Source organism: Colobus angolensis, unplaced genomic scaffold, assembly GCF_000951035.1.
Source record: "Colobus angolensis palliatus isolate OR3802 unplaced genomic scaffold, Cang.pa_1.0 Scaffold162, whole genome shotgun sequence".
Classification (NCBI taxonomy): domain Eukaryota; kingdom Metazoa; phylum Chordata; class Mammalia; order Primates; family Cercopithecidae; genus Colobus; species Colobus angolensis.
The window spans coordinates 5,801,795-5,819,967 of record NW_012114733.1 but is presented as its reverse complement, the minus strand read 5'-3'; the positions used below and the strand labels follow the sequence as shown (position 1 = coordinate 5,819,967).

At 41.8% G+C, this 18,173-nt stretch overlaps 1 protein-coding gene across 1 annotated transcript in view; it reads right to left on the bottom strand.

Moving 5' to 3' along the window:
• Positions 1–464: 464 nt before the first annotated feature.
• Positions 465–18,173, bottom strand: part of SPATA6L (spermatogenesis associated 6-like) — a 59,628-nt gene continuing 41,919 nt past the window's right edge. Inside the window, exons 6-12 of the mRNA XM_011937345.1 lie at positions 16,659–16,761; positions 13,101–13,135; positions 12,161–12,348; positions 5,328–5,421; positions 4,153–4,253; positions 2,667–2,668; positions 465–664 (exon numbers count right to left, since the gene is read on the bottom strand). Of these exons, the coding sequence (XP_011792735.1) occupies positions 4,164–4,253; positions 5,328–5,421; positions 12,161–12,348; positions 13,101–13,135; positions 16,659–16,761 (510 nt within the window). The 3' untranslated portion in view covers positions 465–664; positions 2,667–2,668; positions 4,153–4,163. The remainder of the gene's footprint in view (positions 665–2,666; positions 2,669–4,152; positions 4,254–5,327; positions 5,422–12,160; positions 12,349–13,100; positions 13,136–16,658; positions 16,762–18,173) is intronic.

Sequence of the window (18,173 nt, the reverse complement as noted above, 5' to 3'; positions counted from 1 at the left end):
AAAAAAAAAAAAACAAGATTTGAATTATCCAGATGTAATGCTCTCTTTTCCAAGGTTCTTAGTGGACTTCATGTAAATCAAGCCTAACACTAAGATATAAACAATAACAAAAAAGGATATACCAAAAAGAGAAAGTCAGGTTGACAGTCTTTTCTGGAGGATTTATCAGGTTATTCCTGTGAATAGCAACTTCCTCTAGCTCATATATAATTAATGAGAGAGAGAGAGAGAGAAAGAGAGAGAGAGAAAGGGATCAGAAGGAAGAAGAGAGAAAGAAAGAAGTTTTCAAGAACACATCCACTGTCAAAAATGAAGAATACCTTAAAAGGCATCTTGACATTTTTGTTAGAATTCTAAGAAGTGCTTTCCAAATGGATAAACATCTGCCACCCAACTACAGTGCTTTCTCTTTCATGTTCAAAATAAACATGCAAAAACACAAATTTTTCAGCTTGACAAGAAAATGTGAGCCCCCAAACAGCAAACATTTTAATCAACAACTCTTACCTGGGCACAAAAGACTGAGCACAGCATTTGGTTTAAAGGGGATTAGACATCAGTGACTCAACATAGACAACAAAAATTATTCATTTCTTTAAGGATGCTTCAATTGTCTCAGTGAGTGAGCTCTTTATGATCCTCCTTCAGCTTTCATTAATTTCCCCTGCAAAATTTGAAGCAATACATTCTACATGTGGTATTGAGAAAAACACAATCAATCAATAAAAGTAAGGAGAAAAAGATAATTTCATACTACCTCAATCTTGGCATGTAGCTATGCCTTGGGATCAGTTAGTCTCTGAGCCTTTTCCCTGGATTCCCACAACAGAATAACCCAATGAGCATAGTGAGCATCTGTGTGACCTTGGGCAATTTACTTGACATCTTTGTAAAATATCAGGATGATGACAGAGTATCTACCTCTTACTATTACTGTGGTGAGTTAGCACAGTCCTTGCTACATAGTAAATGTGCCAAAATAAGTGTTATTCAGTTGACCTGTTAAACATGTTCCAATCAACTATATTCTACCGAACAATTTCCTTCCTTCCTTCCTTGCCTCCCTCCTTTCCTTCTTTCTCTCTTCTTTTCTCTTTCTTTCCTTTCTTTCTTTCTTTCTTTCTTTTTCTTTCTCTTTTTCTTTTTTCTTTCTTTCTTTTTCTTTTCTTTCTCTTTCTTTCCTTCCTTCCTCCTTTCCTTTCCTTCCTTTCTTTCCTTTCTTTGTGATGCAGTCTCACTCTGTAATTTGGCATTGCACACTGGGGGCCATGATGTCATGGCAATCATGCCTTCCAAGAGAACTAGGGATAATCTGATGGGTTTCTTTGTGGGAGGTTTTGTTTGGTTTTTTGGATGTTTGTTTTTTGTGTGGTAAAATTCACCAATTTTAAATATACAAGGGATACTCTGTTTATACCAAAACCACCAAGTCCCAAAAGATCCAGAAGTAGATGTATTCCAACCCCTTCAACCCATTTCTTTCACTCATTCCCTCCCTCTACCTGGTTAGATAATTTGACTCATTGTTTTTGGCTAAAGAATCCCTGACCTTTTTGTGGTAAGAATCCATTTTTTCATCTCCCTGGGATCTCGAGATCACTGGGGAGCCAGGACCTAGCAGTGAAACAGATATGGAGAAGGGGAGAGACAGGAATATGTGCTGCCATTAGAAGAGAGTCCTCAAGAAAAGCTAGAACTGGGACACACCGTGGGAGCCACTTGGTTGTGTGTGGGGGATGCCTCCTGCCTGGGGTCTGTCCTCCCAACCCACAGGAGTGGCTCTGGCTGTCCTGTTCTAGCTATTTGATCTTGCCTGTTTGGATCTTTCCTGGACTCATTGAGATGGATGCTCAGCATCTTTCAGATAAATGCCCTGTTTGCTTACGACTAGCCAGAGTCACTTGGGTTTTTTACAATCAATAAACCTTCACTAAAATGACCCTCCAGGATCCCAGCCTCTCCAGGAATCCATGACTCAAGAAGTGGTATCAGGGAGGATGGTATGGAGACTTCCAAAGAAGGTATTCTAAACTTATGTCAAACCACTGGGTGGGAATTCCTGTTATGTAGGAAACCTATTTTCCAAGACAGAATTGACGTGTTTTTTTCTTTTCTTACTTTCTCTCTATCCCCCGACATCAGTGTCCACATATCAGCTGGTTCAAGGCTCTATGTAACTTGATATTACCCATGTTGAAATTCAGCGTAATTTGGCATTTGATGATCATGTGGGCTATGTTCTGTATAACCACCTAAATAATTGCCTAGACAGCAATTACTTTGGTAACCAGAGAATAAATAGCCCAGAATCCGTCCTTTAATCTAGCAAGCAGAACGTTCTAAGGTAGAAGCCTGCAGAATGGGCAATTACTGAGCTGTCCTGCACATTCCCCTGTGCTAAAGGTAGGGAGCCCTGGCCACCCCTAGGGCAAACCAACTTGTTCTGTAAAGCACGCGTGACCCTCAAACCAGACTTTCAGGAGCCTGACTACAGTGAAAACTTAGCAGGTTATCCCACACTCCTCTATTGTTTAGAAAGATGCATAATTATTCTGATCCTGCTGACATGAGGACTATACATTACAAAGCTATAGGATCCTAGTGGGAGCCTTCTGAAGGCAATGCCCACAAATTCTGCTTGGGTTCCAAAGGGCCCTCCTTCACACATCTGCTCTTTCTCTGCATGGATTTCCAACTCAGCTTTGAAAATGCAATAGAACGTAGTGGTTAAGAGAATAAAGCTCCACCATTCACTAGCCATGTCACCTTGAGCAACGGACCTAACCTATGCCTCAGTTTCCCTAGCTGTAAGATGGAACTAATGATAGTACCTATCTCATCAGGTTGTCCTGAGAATTAGATACGAACTTGTTTAATACATGTGAAGTATGTGTACTAGTCTCAGCACTCAGGCCGCATGCCATAAGGAAGAGCGATTATTATTCTGAGCTTGAATGGAAAAGAAAAGAAAAGAATATATGAGAGACTATGATGTTCCACAATGTGGCTATTTGCCACAGATCTGAATTGCAGAGTTTCCTTGTTACATGCATTCATAATAAATGCATATTCAACATGCATTTATAATAAATGCATATTCAACATGCATTTATAAAAACCCTTTACTGCAGCCAGGTGCAATGGCTCACGCCTGTAATCCCAGTACTTTGGGAGGCCAAGGTGGGCAGATCACCAGGTCAGGAGTTCAAGATCAGCCTGACCAACATGGTGAAACGCTGTCTCTACTAAAAATACAAAAATTAGCTGGGCGTGGTTGTGCGTGCCTGTAATCCCAGCTACTCAGGGGGCTGAGGCAGGAGAATCACTTGAACCCGGGAGGGGGAGGTTGCAGTGAACCAAGATCGCGCCATTGCACTCTAGCCTGGGCGACAGGGTAAGACTCCATCTCAAAACAAAACAAAACAAAACTCTCTTTACTGAGTAGCAATCATTGTGGAGGGTCAGGTGATATAGGAACAGCAGCAGGGTGGAAATGGGAAGGCAGGTTCTTGTTCAGTGCACACACCTAGTACATGTGTTTGAAAAGTTAAATGTGATTCCATTGTATGGCACTAAATACTGGTTATAAAGCAGTGAGCAACAGAGACAGATTCTCTGATCTCATAAAGGTTTCATTCCAGTAGAAGAGACAGATTTTAAACAATCAGCCCAGATAAAAATATAATAAATTGTGTCATAATTTATGAAGGAAAAATGAAGTGTGCTAAACGGTATGCATCACAGAGAGAGGGAGTGTCGTGTTGCAGAAAATCACGAGTCTGAAAGAACAAATAGAAGTTACACAGGCAGGGTCAGGAAGACAAATTCCAGATGGAGAAAACAACATGTGCAAAGACCCCATGGCAGGAAAGAGCTCATGTTCAAGGAGCTGAAAGAAGGCTGGAAGGTCCGTTAGACAAAGGGTGATGGTGGGGGCGGGGGAGATGATTACAAAAGACAAGAGAACTGGAAGACACATGCGTTGCCATTATCAGAGCTCCATTATACACAGCAAGGGAAGAACGTGGTTCTCGGGTCTCCTCCAAGTCTCCTGTCCTCCATACTTTCTAGCTACTTCATATTGATAGGAGAAAACTGAAATTCTTTTAGCAAACCAAGATAAGGAGAAGTATTTAAGCTGCTTACTTATACAAGACAGCAGCTTAAAAATATCTCTGTTCATGCAGTGGGTATTTCTTCAGAGGGTAGCTTGGTCTTTCAATGATATAATTTACTTCATAGGTAGACTCTTCCTACAATAAAAACAAATTCAGCAATTATGTTGCCCATAACATAATAGAGATGGATGATACCCAGAGGTGCAGTTTTGCATGTAAGAGGTCTGTGCATCCCATTTATGCTGTTCATATGGGGTTCACTATATATGTGTGTATGTAGAATCTTTCTTTTTTTGTAGAGACGAGGTCTCATTATGTTGCCAGGCTGATCTTGAACCTCCTGGCCTCAAGGGATTCTCTCTCCTCAGCCTCCCAAAGTACTAGGATTATAGATTTAAGCCCCAAACCAGGCCTTTGTTTACATTTTAAAGAGAGTCCTTGCCCGAAAAGGTTGGGAATTAAAGCAAAGCCTATGACTTTGCAGAAAAGAAGTAAAGTAATTCACTACCCTCATGGTTAGGGTAAACATTTATTTTTAAGCATCATCCTGCAAATCTAGCATATGCCAGTATTTAATGTCAAGATGACTAATTCAAATACATGGCATCATTAAATTCAGCCACTGGGGGCACTGTTTTCCTTTATTTGAATTCTTTCCAGCTGGTAAACGGCCACTTAGCTGTGTGTCTGAAGCAGTGACAAAGTACTGGGAATACCTACCAATGGATCAGAAGCACTCCCCATACCCCTGTAAAAGTCATACAGCCAAAACCACCTTATTAAATTTTAGAACAACTTTCTTCCATGTTGTGGCCTTACATAGCTCACACACACAACTGTATTCTTCACTGGATTGGGATTCATGTGTGCAGGGGAAAGGAAGGCTCTGTGGGCCTGTAAGCCCGCTTTCTCTTAGTCCTTTGAAAGGATCTCCGCTTGATGAGTGCCGTGCACCAAATTAGCTGCTACTCCTCCGTTGCATCCAGGTCCTACTGTCTCATCCTCAGGAAGCCAGCCCTGACTCTCAGCCATGTCAAATACCCGCTACCATTCACTCTCAGGACAACAGGTAATCTCCTTGGTAAGCCTCACAATTTTCCACTTATTTCTGTGGTGATTTGATTAATGTCTGTCTCCCTGACTAGACTATAGGTCCCTGTTCCCATATTATTTAGTGAGCAAAGATTTAGTTTTATAAGAAAGTCCAACCTTATTTTGGTGCTGCTGTGCTCTGTGGGATGTCAGAAGACTGCATACCCTCTCATGGATATTCTTCCATGTGGACTGAGAACCAGGATGGAACCTGCTCAACAGATGGAACAGGGTGGAATATTAAGCAGCTACTAAAAAGGACACTTAAATAAAGCACATGACAATATGGACTGATATTTAAAACTTAATCATAATAAAAAACAGCAGCATGAAAAATGGTAAACATAGTGTGATTTCAATGTCTTTCTTAAACCTACCCATAGGAAAAGCACTGGGGAATAAAAACTGCTCAGATGTTAAGAATTTTTGGCCAGGTGTGGTGGCTCACGCCTGTAATCCCAGCACTTTGGCAGGCCGAGGCAGGCGGATCACAAGGCCAGGAGACCATCCCGGCTAACATGGTGAAACCCCGTCTCTACTAAAAATACAAAAAATTAGCTGGGCATGGTGGCGGGCACCTGTAGTCCCAGCTCCTCAGGAGGCTGAGGCAGGAGAATGGCATGAACCCAGGAGGAGGAACTTGCAGTGAGCCGAGATCGTGCCACTGTACTCCAGCCTGGAGGACAGAGCGAGACTCTGTCTCAAAAAAAAAAAAAAGAATTTTTTGTGTTTCTATGTGTGGCTATGAGTGATTCTTTCCCTCTTTGTACTTTCCTGTTTTTCAGATATTTCTCTCATGAACAAACCCTACTTTTACATTTAAAATTTTAATCCAAAAACTTTTAATATGAAATTTAAATCCAAAAAATTTTAATATAAAATTTAATCCCAGTAGTTGTTGTTTTAGGGAGAGATTATCACCCAGGCTAACGTACAGTGGCAGGATCACAGCTCACTGCAGCCTTGAATTCTTGGACTCAAGTAATCCTTCAACTTCAGCCTCCCAGGTAGAGAAGATCAACTAGGTACATGTTGTCATGCCTGGCTATTTTTTTTTCTTTAACAGATAGAGTCTTGCTACCCAGGCTGTTCTCGAACTCCTGGGTTCAAGGGATCCTCCCACCTCAATCTCCCAAATAGCTGGTATTACAGGTAGGCACCACCATGCGGAGCTAACTTTTAAATATTTTGTAGAGACATGGTCTCCCTGTGCTGTCCAGGCTGGTCTCAAACTCCTGTACTCAAGTGATCCTCCTGCCTCAGCCTCCCAAAGTGCTAGATTACAGGTGTGAGCCACTACACCCAGCCTCCAATCCTGGTTGTTTCCTACCACCAGGACTTTATCTTATATCTCATTTACTTTAGGCCACTCAGACTCCAAACCATAGGTTTGATAGTCTCTTTCAGTTCCCCAAACATAGAGCATTTTCTACCTTCCATAGGCATTTGGCAACACTGTTCCCTCTTCTACCTCCCAACCCTGCTCACTACTCTTGTTAACTCCTATCCACCCTTCAGAGCTCAGTTCAATTGTTGAGTTCTCAGCAAAGTCCTTTCTGAGCCCTCTCCTGCAGAGGAGGTCAGCTTCTCTGTTATACCAACTTGCAGTTTCATTTATCTATACCTCATTAATACCATTTGCACCAGTGGACATTTTGTCATTAGTTGGTTAATGGCAGTCTTTACTCCTAGAGTGAAATTGAGACTGAGACTCTTTGCTTAATAGCTCATCCCAAGGCAGAGTAGGAACTGAATAGCACAGTAAGTAGTTAATAAATATTTATTGAGTGATTGAATTCATTCTCTCATTCATTCATTCATTCATTCATACATCCATTCATATCCAGGAGGCGGATGGTTACCAAATCCTAAAGTCTGAGGTATATAACTAAGCTAAAAGTGTACATAGCAATTTGATAATGAAAGGCACAGATACAGTTTTCTAAAAATACCCAAAGAATTATAGCCACTTGGGGCGAGGCGCAGTGGCTCTCATCTATAATCCCAGCACTTTGGAAGGCTGAGGTGGGTGGATCACTTGAGGCCAAGAGCTCCAGACCAGCCTGGCTAACATGGTGAAACCCCATCTCTACTAAAAATATAAAAAATTAGCCAGGTGTGGTGGTGGTACATATGTAGTCCCAGATACTGGGAGGCTGAGGCATGAGAATTGCTTAAACCCGGGAGGCAGAGGTTGCAGTGAGCCGAGATGGCACCACTGTGCTCCAGCCTAGGCAACACAGCAAGACTCTATCTCAAAAAAAAAAGAAAACAAACAAACAAAAAATGGTTCTCTTTAATTAATGTGTGGTAAACACTGGAAATGACAGGAACATCTGGAAATCCAGTTGTTACTATGGCTACCATATGAATGACCACCCTGTGCAGTTGCCCCTCTGCTTGGCTGGTTCCAGCCCACATCCGGGCCTCCACTCCAGCTCTCTCTGTGACAAGCATGTCCCACTGGTTTTTCCAGGGAGACAAGACCAAGAGTATGAAAGGATCTACACAAATCCATTGCCAACCCAAGAAAACAACTCATAGCAAATGGAAGCACCACCTAAAGCACTGCCCATGTCACTACAAACATTATTTCTATGCTTCTCTAAGAATTTTTTTTTTTTGACCCAGAGTCTCATTCTGTCACCCAGGCTGGACTACAGTGGCACTACCTTAGCTCACTTCAACCTCTGCCTCCCAGATTCAAGCAATTCTCCTGCCTCAGCCTCCCAAGTAGCTGAGACTACAGGCATGTGCCACCATGCCCAGTGAAATTTTGTATTTTTCGTAGAGACAGGGTTTCGCCATGTTGGCCAGGCTGGTCTTGAATTCCTGATCTCAAGTGATCCACCCACCTCGCTTCCCAAAGTGCAGGGATTACAGGCGTAAGTCACCACACCTGGCCCTTCTCTAAGAATGTTCAAGAGGAAGGAATAGAAATACGTTGAAGCTATAAATGAAGCTAGCATTTAAAAACAGCCACCAGCTGGATACTGTAAATGCTTTTTCATAGATCTAGAGTAACCAGTACCAAAGCGACTCCTATATTTGTTACCATTATTGTTACACGCAATTTATTTTTTTACATTTGAAGATCTCGGCGAATGATGAGTCAACAGATGGGAGCAACGTGGTGCCTTTACTACAGCCTTCTCCACGGGATCTACCTTCTCCTTTAGTAATGTGCAGAGAGAAGGTGTACTGAAGGGGCATGACACTATTCAGATGGTGGATACAGGGAACAGGCTTGGTAGTGTTTCTCCCTCCTTTAGTACTCCCATTGTTCACTCTAATAAAGTGTTTTCTACTTTGTCCATCAAAACCTTGGGCTGACTCTCACTCCAAAATTTGTCTCCCAACTCATCCCTAAGACATTGATCCTTACTGACTTCAGTATTAAGTTAGCAGAAACACAACAGGTATTCTCATGCACCCTTGTGAACTGGGCACAGAGAAAGAGTGGTCCTGATAACGCTGGTGTGAAAAGAACACTGAGTGAGTGGAGACACAGTGCTGGCAACCCCCAGGGTCCCAGGAATCTGCCCTGGTGATCACTCTAAAGCCAACGGGCAATGTGTTTTGCAAGGATATGAAGGGCACATCCCTCGTTCAAAAGAACAGTTTTTAAAATATTATCTTCAGAGCCACCTCTCTAGTGTTAAGGTGACCAGCTGTCTTGGTTTACCTGGGACTCAGGGGTTTCCCAGAATGCAAACTTTTGGTACTAAAACCAGGACAGCTATGAGCAAACTGGATGGCCTTTCTGTGGCTGTGTTATTCTTTGTCGCTGATAATCATGGCCTTATTTACAAACTCATAGTCCAACTAGGTCCCAAGTTACCAGTTTAGAGAGACTTTGGGCACAGAGAATTTGCTGCCTCATCAGAGATGGCCAGTAAAACTCTGGTCTGCAGCTAAGACTCATCTTTCTAAAGTCACTTGTGCCAACTCCCGTGACTAATATCACAGAGCTCCTCACTCCTTTCAAGCAAAGCCCAAACTCCTTAGGTTAGCCAACAAAGGTACCCCTCAAACCTTTGAGTCCTGGCACCAACTTTCTCCAAACTCACCTAACTGCTGGAAGCTGACAGTACCCCCGCCTCCCACCTCCCATCACTCACCTCCATGAACCCCATCATAATCCAATCTTCTCCCCTCATGGCCACATGAAAGCATCACCTCCTCCATTAAAACACTCCAGAAGTTCCACCCTTTTTCTTTATACTCCAGTAACTTTTTTCCACACTATCCACAAAGTTCTGCTTTGTAGAAAGCTCTTCGCATACTTCTTTATTATTATTATTATTATTTTATATTCTCTACTAGGTTGCAAGTTTTCAGAGATCAGGAGAAATGTCTTAAATGTCAGTGTTCCCATTCCAGGCCTAGCAGATTGAGTATCAATCCTGCTTTCCTCTTAACCACAGATTTCATGCGCTCCCCGCCCACACACTCAATTCCAATCCCAGTTGATTTTGACTTAGTAAACATGAGGCAATTCTTCTGTTGGCCAGAGTTGAGAATTGCTGGCCTGCTGCATAAAGACGCTCAGGAAAGGCTGGCTGAATGAATGCATAAACCATCTAACATGTATTTAAAGAGAAAAGAGGCCTTCTCAGATCTCTCTCCTGATGGAATTGATTTCCTTCCACTCTGTCTTTCCCCCTGCATTTGGATTGTACTTCTGTTAAGTGCCTACCACAGTCTATCTCATATTCAGTGACATGGGGTATGTCTGCCTTCCTGTCTAGTATGTGAGCCAGTGGAAAGCAGAGATGTGTCATGATGGTGTCCATTGTCCACAACAGTTACCCAATAACAGCATGCTCAATACAGTCTCTCAGAAAAGCTTGCAGTACTGATTTTAAGGAGTTTGGGAGGTGTTATAGATAGAAGGCACAGGGACAAAAAAAACCACGGGTTTTCCCCAGTTCTGGCAGCTGAGAAGCACTTTGTGGCTGTATGCAGATGGATCTTTGATCATCACATCCATTTTAAAGATGAGGAAACTGAAGTTTAAAAGGTTGAAGCCAAGCACGGTGGCTCATGCCAGTACCAGCACTTTGGGAGGCCAAGACAATTGCTTGAGCCCAGGAGTTTGAGAAGAGCCTGGGCAACACAGTGAGACCCCATCTCTACAAAAATAAAAATACGAAAATTAGCCAGGCATGGTGGTGTGCACCTGTAGTCCCAGCTACTCAGGAGGCTGAGGCAGGAGGATTGCTTGGGTTGGGGAAGTCAAGGCTGCAGTGAGCTGTGATTGTGCCACTGCACTCTGCCTGGGTGACAAAGCAAGACCCGATCTCAAAAAAATAAATTAATTAATTAAAAAAATTAGGTCAAGTAGCTGTGTGAAATCACCCAGCACTTACAGACACATGAGCGCTAGAGCCCATGTCTCCTGACCACTGCCAATTGAAAGTTCTTTCCACTCTTCATTTAAAATCAATACTTTACAAGTCTTTAAATCCAAGATAACCTCCTGTGCTTTGCCAGTCTGCTGAATTCCAGGCTGGTGGCAAAAGCATAAGACAGGAGGGGACAGAGGCCAGGCATAGAGAGGTGTAAGTGTGTCTCTGACCACCTGTCTCTGTGTGCCAGAGCCAGTTTTTTTGTTTGTTTGTTTGTTTTAAACGGAATTTTGTTCTTGTTGCCCAGGCTGGAGTGCAATGGCACGATCTCGGCTCACCACAACCTCCACCTCCCGAGTTCAAGCAATTCTCCTGCCTTACCCTCCCGAGTAGCTGAGATTACAGGCATATGCCACCACGCCCAGCTAATTTTGTATTTTTAGTAGAGACAGGGTTTCTCCATGTTGGTTAGGCTGGTCTCAAACTCCTGACCTCAGGTGATCCACCCACCTTGGCCTCCCAAAGTGCTGGGATTACAGGCATGAGCCATCGTGCCCAGCCCAGAGCCAGTTTTTTTTTTAATCTATGTTGTATTATTTTCCTCTAATAAAATAACTAATCAAAGGTTTACCATATATTAATGGATTTTATTAAAATATGTGATCTGGCTTCCTTAAATCCATGATTTAACATTTGAATATAGAGTTATTTTGTCATTTCTGAAAAACGCTAAGAATAGATAGCCATTTTCTTAGTCTACCTCAAAGTTAATATAATTCCTGTAAAAATTTCAGGGCCATTGTGGTTCTGGGATATAAATACTCTGAGTCCCTTGTGAGCAACTGTGTTATTCTGGTATGCACAGTTTGCTTCTTATTCTCATCACTAATAATGCAGAGAAAAGCAGATTGGCATATCCTTCATTCAAAACAAGAATCTTATAAATATTATTGTCAGTGCCACTTCCCTGAAGTTAAAGTAACCAACTGTCCTGGTTTGCCAAGACTCAAGGGTTTCCCAGAATGCAGGACTTTCAGGGCTAAAATCAGGCAGACCCAAGCAAACCAATGGTTACTTACCCTACTAGAGAGTGCCATTTGGCAAATAAAGGTTTCTGTTCTTACTCTCTGGCCTGCTCTCCAGACATATGCAAATATAATTTTATTATTTGTGAAAATAATGTAAACAAAGAAACCATGTCTAGAGAAAGAATATATGCCCATATGTTAACATTTGTCTTTGGGTGGTAGGACTATGGGTAATTTTTTCCCACTTTTTTTCCTGTAATTTTCAAACTTTCTGTAGTGAATATTTCTATACTGGTAAAATAAAAAGGTTTAGTTTTTAAATGTATGACAAATAAAAATGGGTAGATAAATAGTACCTATGTCAAAGTTAGTTGTCTATCCCATTCACAGCAAATATTCTGAGATATGCCTCTGACTTTTGGGTAGATTTTAAAAGAAATAATCATTTTTTCATATCAAGGTGTCACCAGCTGAATATTCCTAAGAAAGGAAGCTGATGAAATGACCCAGCTTTACCCCCACCAGGCCACAATGCACTCTTCAGGCAAACAGATGGGTGCTTGCCACTGACCTTTCTCTGAGAAGGGGCTGATCCAAGGGTCCAGGAGAGCTGGAATGCTGGGAGGTGACAAATGAAGCTTTCCGGTGGAAATCAGCATCCTCTTGTTTACTGGATGAGGACTTTCCAAACTGACTTGAATCTAAACGTGATGATGAGTCACTCCTTAAAACAATCCGTTCATCTGGCTCTCTGATAACCTGAGTGACAATGCGCATTATTTAATTGTAATTTTGCTTCTGTTTGCTTAATTTAGAGCTGGGGGTGGGGTTGAACAAGGAAGACAACTAGGGCTAAGATGACAGAATATTTGCGCCAGGGATCTCCTGCAAATAGAAGAGGATCTGGAGAAGAGAAGACCAGTGACAAAATGCTCAGGAATTAAGACTGATGAAAATAACCAGAAGTCTGTATGTTTGGGATATATTAACAAACCAAAATAAACTCACGCTGTAAACTTTGATTTCTGAGGACTAGGGATTATTGGTCTGGGCAAAATATAACTTTAACAAAATATTTAAGCGCTATGGCATAAGAAGCATAGTATATTCCATTTTCTCTGTATAAATCTATTCTCATGTTCTTACACAGAAGTTTGAGCCTTCACTTTGACAAACCAATCAAACTTCAAGAACAAATGATTTACCACCTCTATTTATAAAATTATTTGCTTGGAGAAAAAGCAATAAAAATCACTACCAATAAAGTAGGTATTGGGTCTACATACACCCTCCTTGGTGATTCATCCTACTTATATGAGGGGCACAAACCAACTAACCCCAAAGCAAAGTATAACGTGGAGTCTGGGCACATCTTCACACAAACACTAAACTACAGCAATTCCACCTAAGCAGACTAACTAGAAATATCCACCACTGATTGGAAAAAGCACAATAATTGACATAAGATAGCTGGAAGTAAATCATTTTACAAATTCGATTTCTAAAATTACCTTTACGTTAGCTGCAAGGCTGTCAAGAGAAGAAGCTAGAAGAAAGAGGAACAGGTGTTTCAATGACTCATTATTACCATTTAGCTTTAAAACTGCCATTATATTTATTCTACAGCAGTACAAAAATTTTAGACAATGAATGAATTATTTAAAAACTTAAATGCTCCCTTGTAAGTTACACTACCACTTTTAAGTCTCCCTTAAGCCACTTCAATTCTCTGGGTCGTGGGGTTTTTTGTTTTGTTTTGTTTTTGTCTTTTTGAGGATAACAATGAGGTTTTCTGGGTTTTTTTGTTTGTTTTTTGGGTTTTTTTTTTTTTTGAGATGGAGTCTCACACTGTCGCCAAGGATGGAGTGCAATGGCACCATCTCAGCTCACTGCAACTTCCGCCTCCTGGGTTCAAGTGATTCTCCTGCCTCAGCCTCCAGACTAGCTGGGATTACAGATGCCCACCACTACGCCCGGCTAAAATTTTGTATTTTTAGTAGAGATGGGGTTTTGCTATGTTGGCCAGGCTGGTCTCGAACTCCTGACCTCAGGGACCCACCTCAGCCTCCCAAAGTGCTGGGATTACAGGTGTGAGCCTCTGGATGTTTTGTCTTCAATGACAGCACATATGGAAGAGGGAAGGGTAAAGCAAATCTAAAGTGAATGAGTAAGTTCAATAACCCTTAAGCAGCCTGAAAAACTCGTATTTGAGTAGGTGCCCAGAACCTAAAAAAAAGTACTATGTGTCTAATATAAAATTTGTAAACTCTGTCTCCTCTGACATTTTCTTTGGTTTTCATGGAATCCTATTTATGCAGGAGCTCTTGAATATATTTGTCCAAGGTAGACACAAATGTTAAATTGAGACAACAAATATGTAAAAACTTGGAGAAATACAGAACATAGCAAAAATGGAAATCACTATCATGACCGTAAATGATCATGATAGGTAAGTAGACCTAATGCCGAAGTATGGCAAGGATGACTAGGAAATGAGGTAATAAAGACACGTGAAGAAAGTGAAGAATAGGTTGGATTTTTCCAGGTTGCTTAAAAAATGTTTTTAAGATTAGTATTTGTAAGGCAATGCTAAGGTCACCATGGCTTCCCCCAGTGTGACCGGGGCTCAGGCAATGACAAGGGACTTTTTCTGGACTTCTGATCCCCCTCCCCATGTCACTGGTAGATATAAAAAGATATTTTTAAAGCCAGGCCATTTTCATACCCTATGGGCATATAGATATGTATGTGCCACTTTGTCCCAGGAGCTCTCTTTGCACCCACCCCCAGCTGGGCAGGGAGTCAGCAATGCTAATGCCCTTTCAGCTATAGCCACAAACCTGCCCTGTGGCCTCATAACCTCCTTCTCATAGCCCGCTTCTCATAACCTCCTTCCAGTGTGGCCTCATAACCTGTGGCCTCATAACCTCCTTCCTCCTGTGGCCTCATAACCCTGTGGCCTCAGAAACTCCTACCTACTGGTTTTGAGCCCTTCCTCTCACAGGGGGGCCTGCCTTCATTCCCTTGCTTCTCAAAGTGCAGTCCCTGGACCAGCAGCATTCATATCACCTGGAAGCCTGTTAGAAAAGGAGAATCCTAAGCTCCACCCTAGCCCTAATGAATCAGAATCTGCAGTTTAACAAGAGCCCCAGGCGATTCAAATGCACATCCAAGTTTGAGAAGCACTGCTGTGTTCTACCTTAGGCCTGGATAAATGAGCTGACAGGTGACCTAAGCAAAGTTCTGGCTTGAAAGCTACAAGGATTCCAAGGATCTGAGCCCAGAGGTCTGAATGTCTTCTCTAAATGTAGGTATGCCAAAAACTTGGTGTGTGACCTTTACACACATTGTAACCTCTCTGGAACCTTAGTTCTCCACCTGCCAGGATTAAGAAAAGACAAAGGCCAAGACCAATGTGATGTGTGGGTCCCATCATAATAGAGCCTGCATTAAACCCGACTTGTCCGCCCCAGGAAAGGACATTTGCTGTTGCCTGATTTCACTGCAGTAGGGAAGGCAATGCTGCTTTATAAGCTACATGGGTGACTTTCAATTCAAAGAACTTAAATTAAATGTCAGAGGTGATGAAGCACATTCTGCTTCAAACCCTGTACTCTGTCCTTGGCCAGCTGCTGTCAAACAGCTACCACAGTCTAAGAACACTGGCTTAAGTTACCATAAGAGACTTAAAAGTAGACCCTTAAAAGTGTAAACCTTTAAGCCTAAGATTAAGAACTCTACTGTCAGGGATGGCAATAGATGGAAAGTTCAGTACTACCAGCAGGCAAGAGAATGGACCACCACCATTCCTTTCCAGCCTAAGAATTTTGATTAACTTCAGGAATGACTGATCTTCACCAACACGACCTTCACTAACGACAAGATTCATGGATTTCAGTCAAAAGCCTACAAGGAATTCCTTAACCCAGTGACTCTCAACGTGTGGTCCAGGGATCTCCCCCAGGGGTCCCCAAGACCTTTCAGGAAATCTGCAAGGTCAAACTGTTTTCATAATAATACTAAGACATGCTTTGCCTCTTTCATTCCCGTTCTCTCACCACTGCACAATGCAGTTTTCCAAAAGCCACAATGATGTTATGACATCATCATCATGATGATGGCTAATGGAATGTGTACTATTCTTTTTTTTTTTTTTTTTTGAGACGGAGTTTCACTCTTGTTGTCCAGGCTGGAGTGCAATGGCACAATCTCGGCTCACTGCAACCTCTGCCTCCCATGTTCAAGCGATTCTCCTGCCTCAGCCTCCCAAGTAGCTGGGATTACAGGCATGCACCACCATGCCTGGCTAATTTTGTAATTTTAGTAGAGATGGTGTTTCTCCATGTTGGTCAGGCTAGTCTCAAATTCCCAACCTCAGGTAATCTGCCTGCCTCAGCCTCCCAAAGTGCTGGGATTACAGGCGTGAGTCATTGCACCTGGCCGTAATCTATTCTTATATTTTAAAAATGTATCAGTTTTAATTTCTAACATGCTAACTACTGATACTATCCATATCAAGAAAAGCTCTTTGGGCTCCTCAATAATATTAAGAATGCAAAAGGGCCTGAAATCTAAAGGTTTAAGAACACCCTGCTTTCATCTAACTGCTTCAGATAGAGTTGGCTTCCCACCTCACTGACATGAAATCTTGTAAAGCAAATGTTACATCTCCTGATTACCATCAATCTCTTGTTTTTTCCCATCCAGAAAAATGGAAAGCCTTATTTGTTAGGCATCAATGACTTTGCAAGGGGTTCACAGCAGGACAAGTTGCATTCTGCTTTCCCAGCCCAGCCAGGGAACAGCCAGGGAACAACTGCAACCACAGCACACTCAGCACGCTGCTCAGAACGGTCCCCTTCAATGACGAGGGGAACTCTCAGACAGAAGCTTCTCAGCTGACTCTGCTTTGTGGGAACGCTGCCCTGGAAATTCCACAGCTGGAGAGTACTTGAGAATTAGGCCCACAGTTCTGAACATAACCTGTGATTCCTCAGAATGAAAGAGTATACACAGGACACATTTGTTGCCATAGGGAAATGTACAGGAGTAACAAGAAACTCAAGTACCTCTTCTCATTGGAAACGGAAAGTCTGAAAACTTAGATTTTCTTCTACACCTCCTCAAATGATGCTCTGAAATATTCTCACCAAAGGGCTTTGCACTGTCCACCTGAAAGTAAAGGAAAGAAATAAGACTAGAATCCACTATAGCTTCTAGTACCCTCCCCTCTTCACCAGTAATGCCTATCTCCCCCTCAATCACTGATTACACAGGTTGGAAAAAGAAGGCTGGAAAACCACCTAGACCACAGTCTCCAAGTTTGCTACATGTTACACCTAAAAGGAGAAACTCTCTGTCCTTCATTGAGGCTAGAACATGAGGAGATAGGCTAAACATTAGCATAAAGAACTAAATTTAGACACAAATTACATTCCAACAACTGGTAAGGATACAGCACACAAAGAGGGCAAGTGAAGCTTTATTTCACAATCTCTTAAAATAGGACAATGTTTCACATTCCTTAAACAGTATGAGTAGTGGTGGCCTAAGTGGGGTCCTCACTGACAGCAAAGGATTCCCACAAGATGACATTTCTACTTTCCACATTCCTCTCTGGTCTGGGTGTCTACATTTTTGAAAAAAGAATAATGATAGCTAGGCCAGGTGCAGGGGCTCACACTTGTAATCCTACCACTTTGGGAAGCCGAGGAGGGAGGATCACCTGAGGTCATGAGTTCGAGACCACCCTGACCAACATGGAGAAACCTCGTCTCTACTAAAAATACAAAAATCAGCTGGGCGTGGTGGCACATGCCTGTAAACCCAGCTACTTGGGAGGCTGAGGCAGGAGAATCGCTTGAACCCGGGAGGCGGTGGTTGCGATGCGCCGAGATCACGACATTGCACTCCAGCCTGGGCAACAAGAGTGAAACTCCATCTCAAAAAAATAATAATAAATAATAATAATAATAGCAACTATATTATTTTATCTATGGTGACTGACCATATTTTCCTAAGGAAAAATTGGGTAACATGATCTGTAAACAGTTCAAAACACGTGAACTAGGGACTCTTCCAAATATCTACAATATCGAGTTGCTGAATTTTATTTCTGTTTTTTAAAATTTTAATAAGGCAGGTTATAATGTTACTTTTCATTTTACTTTAATATGTTGACTTGAATTTACAGTCTTTATAACATCAGGTTTTCTAAATTTTAATGTTTCTACTTAAGGAAACATCACATATCATCAGAAAATCTGACTAAATAAAAAAATTAAATATGTAAAATCACTGATAAAAGACTTTGGTGCATAGGAAAAACTATATAAGAATTTGTTAAACAAAATAAGTATCAAGCAAGTTTTAATCCCCTAAGAAATCTACCAAGATTTTAAGATTACTTAGTTCATAATGGCATGGACTAAAGTTGTATTTTACAATAATTTATATCAAATGAAGTAAATCAGAGATATTTTCAATAAAATGAAATAAATGAACTCAATTTGATATTTTCATGGCCCCATGTTTAAAGATTGGTCGTTAGATTTTTGCCAGATGTCATTACCCAGGCCACCAAG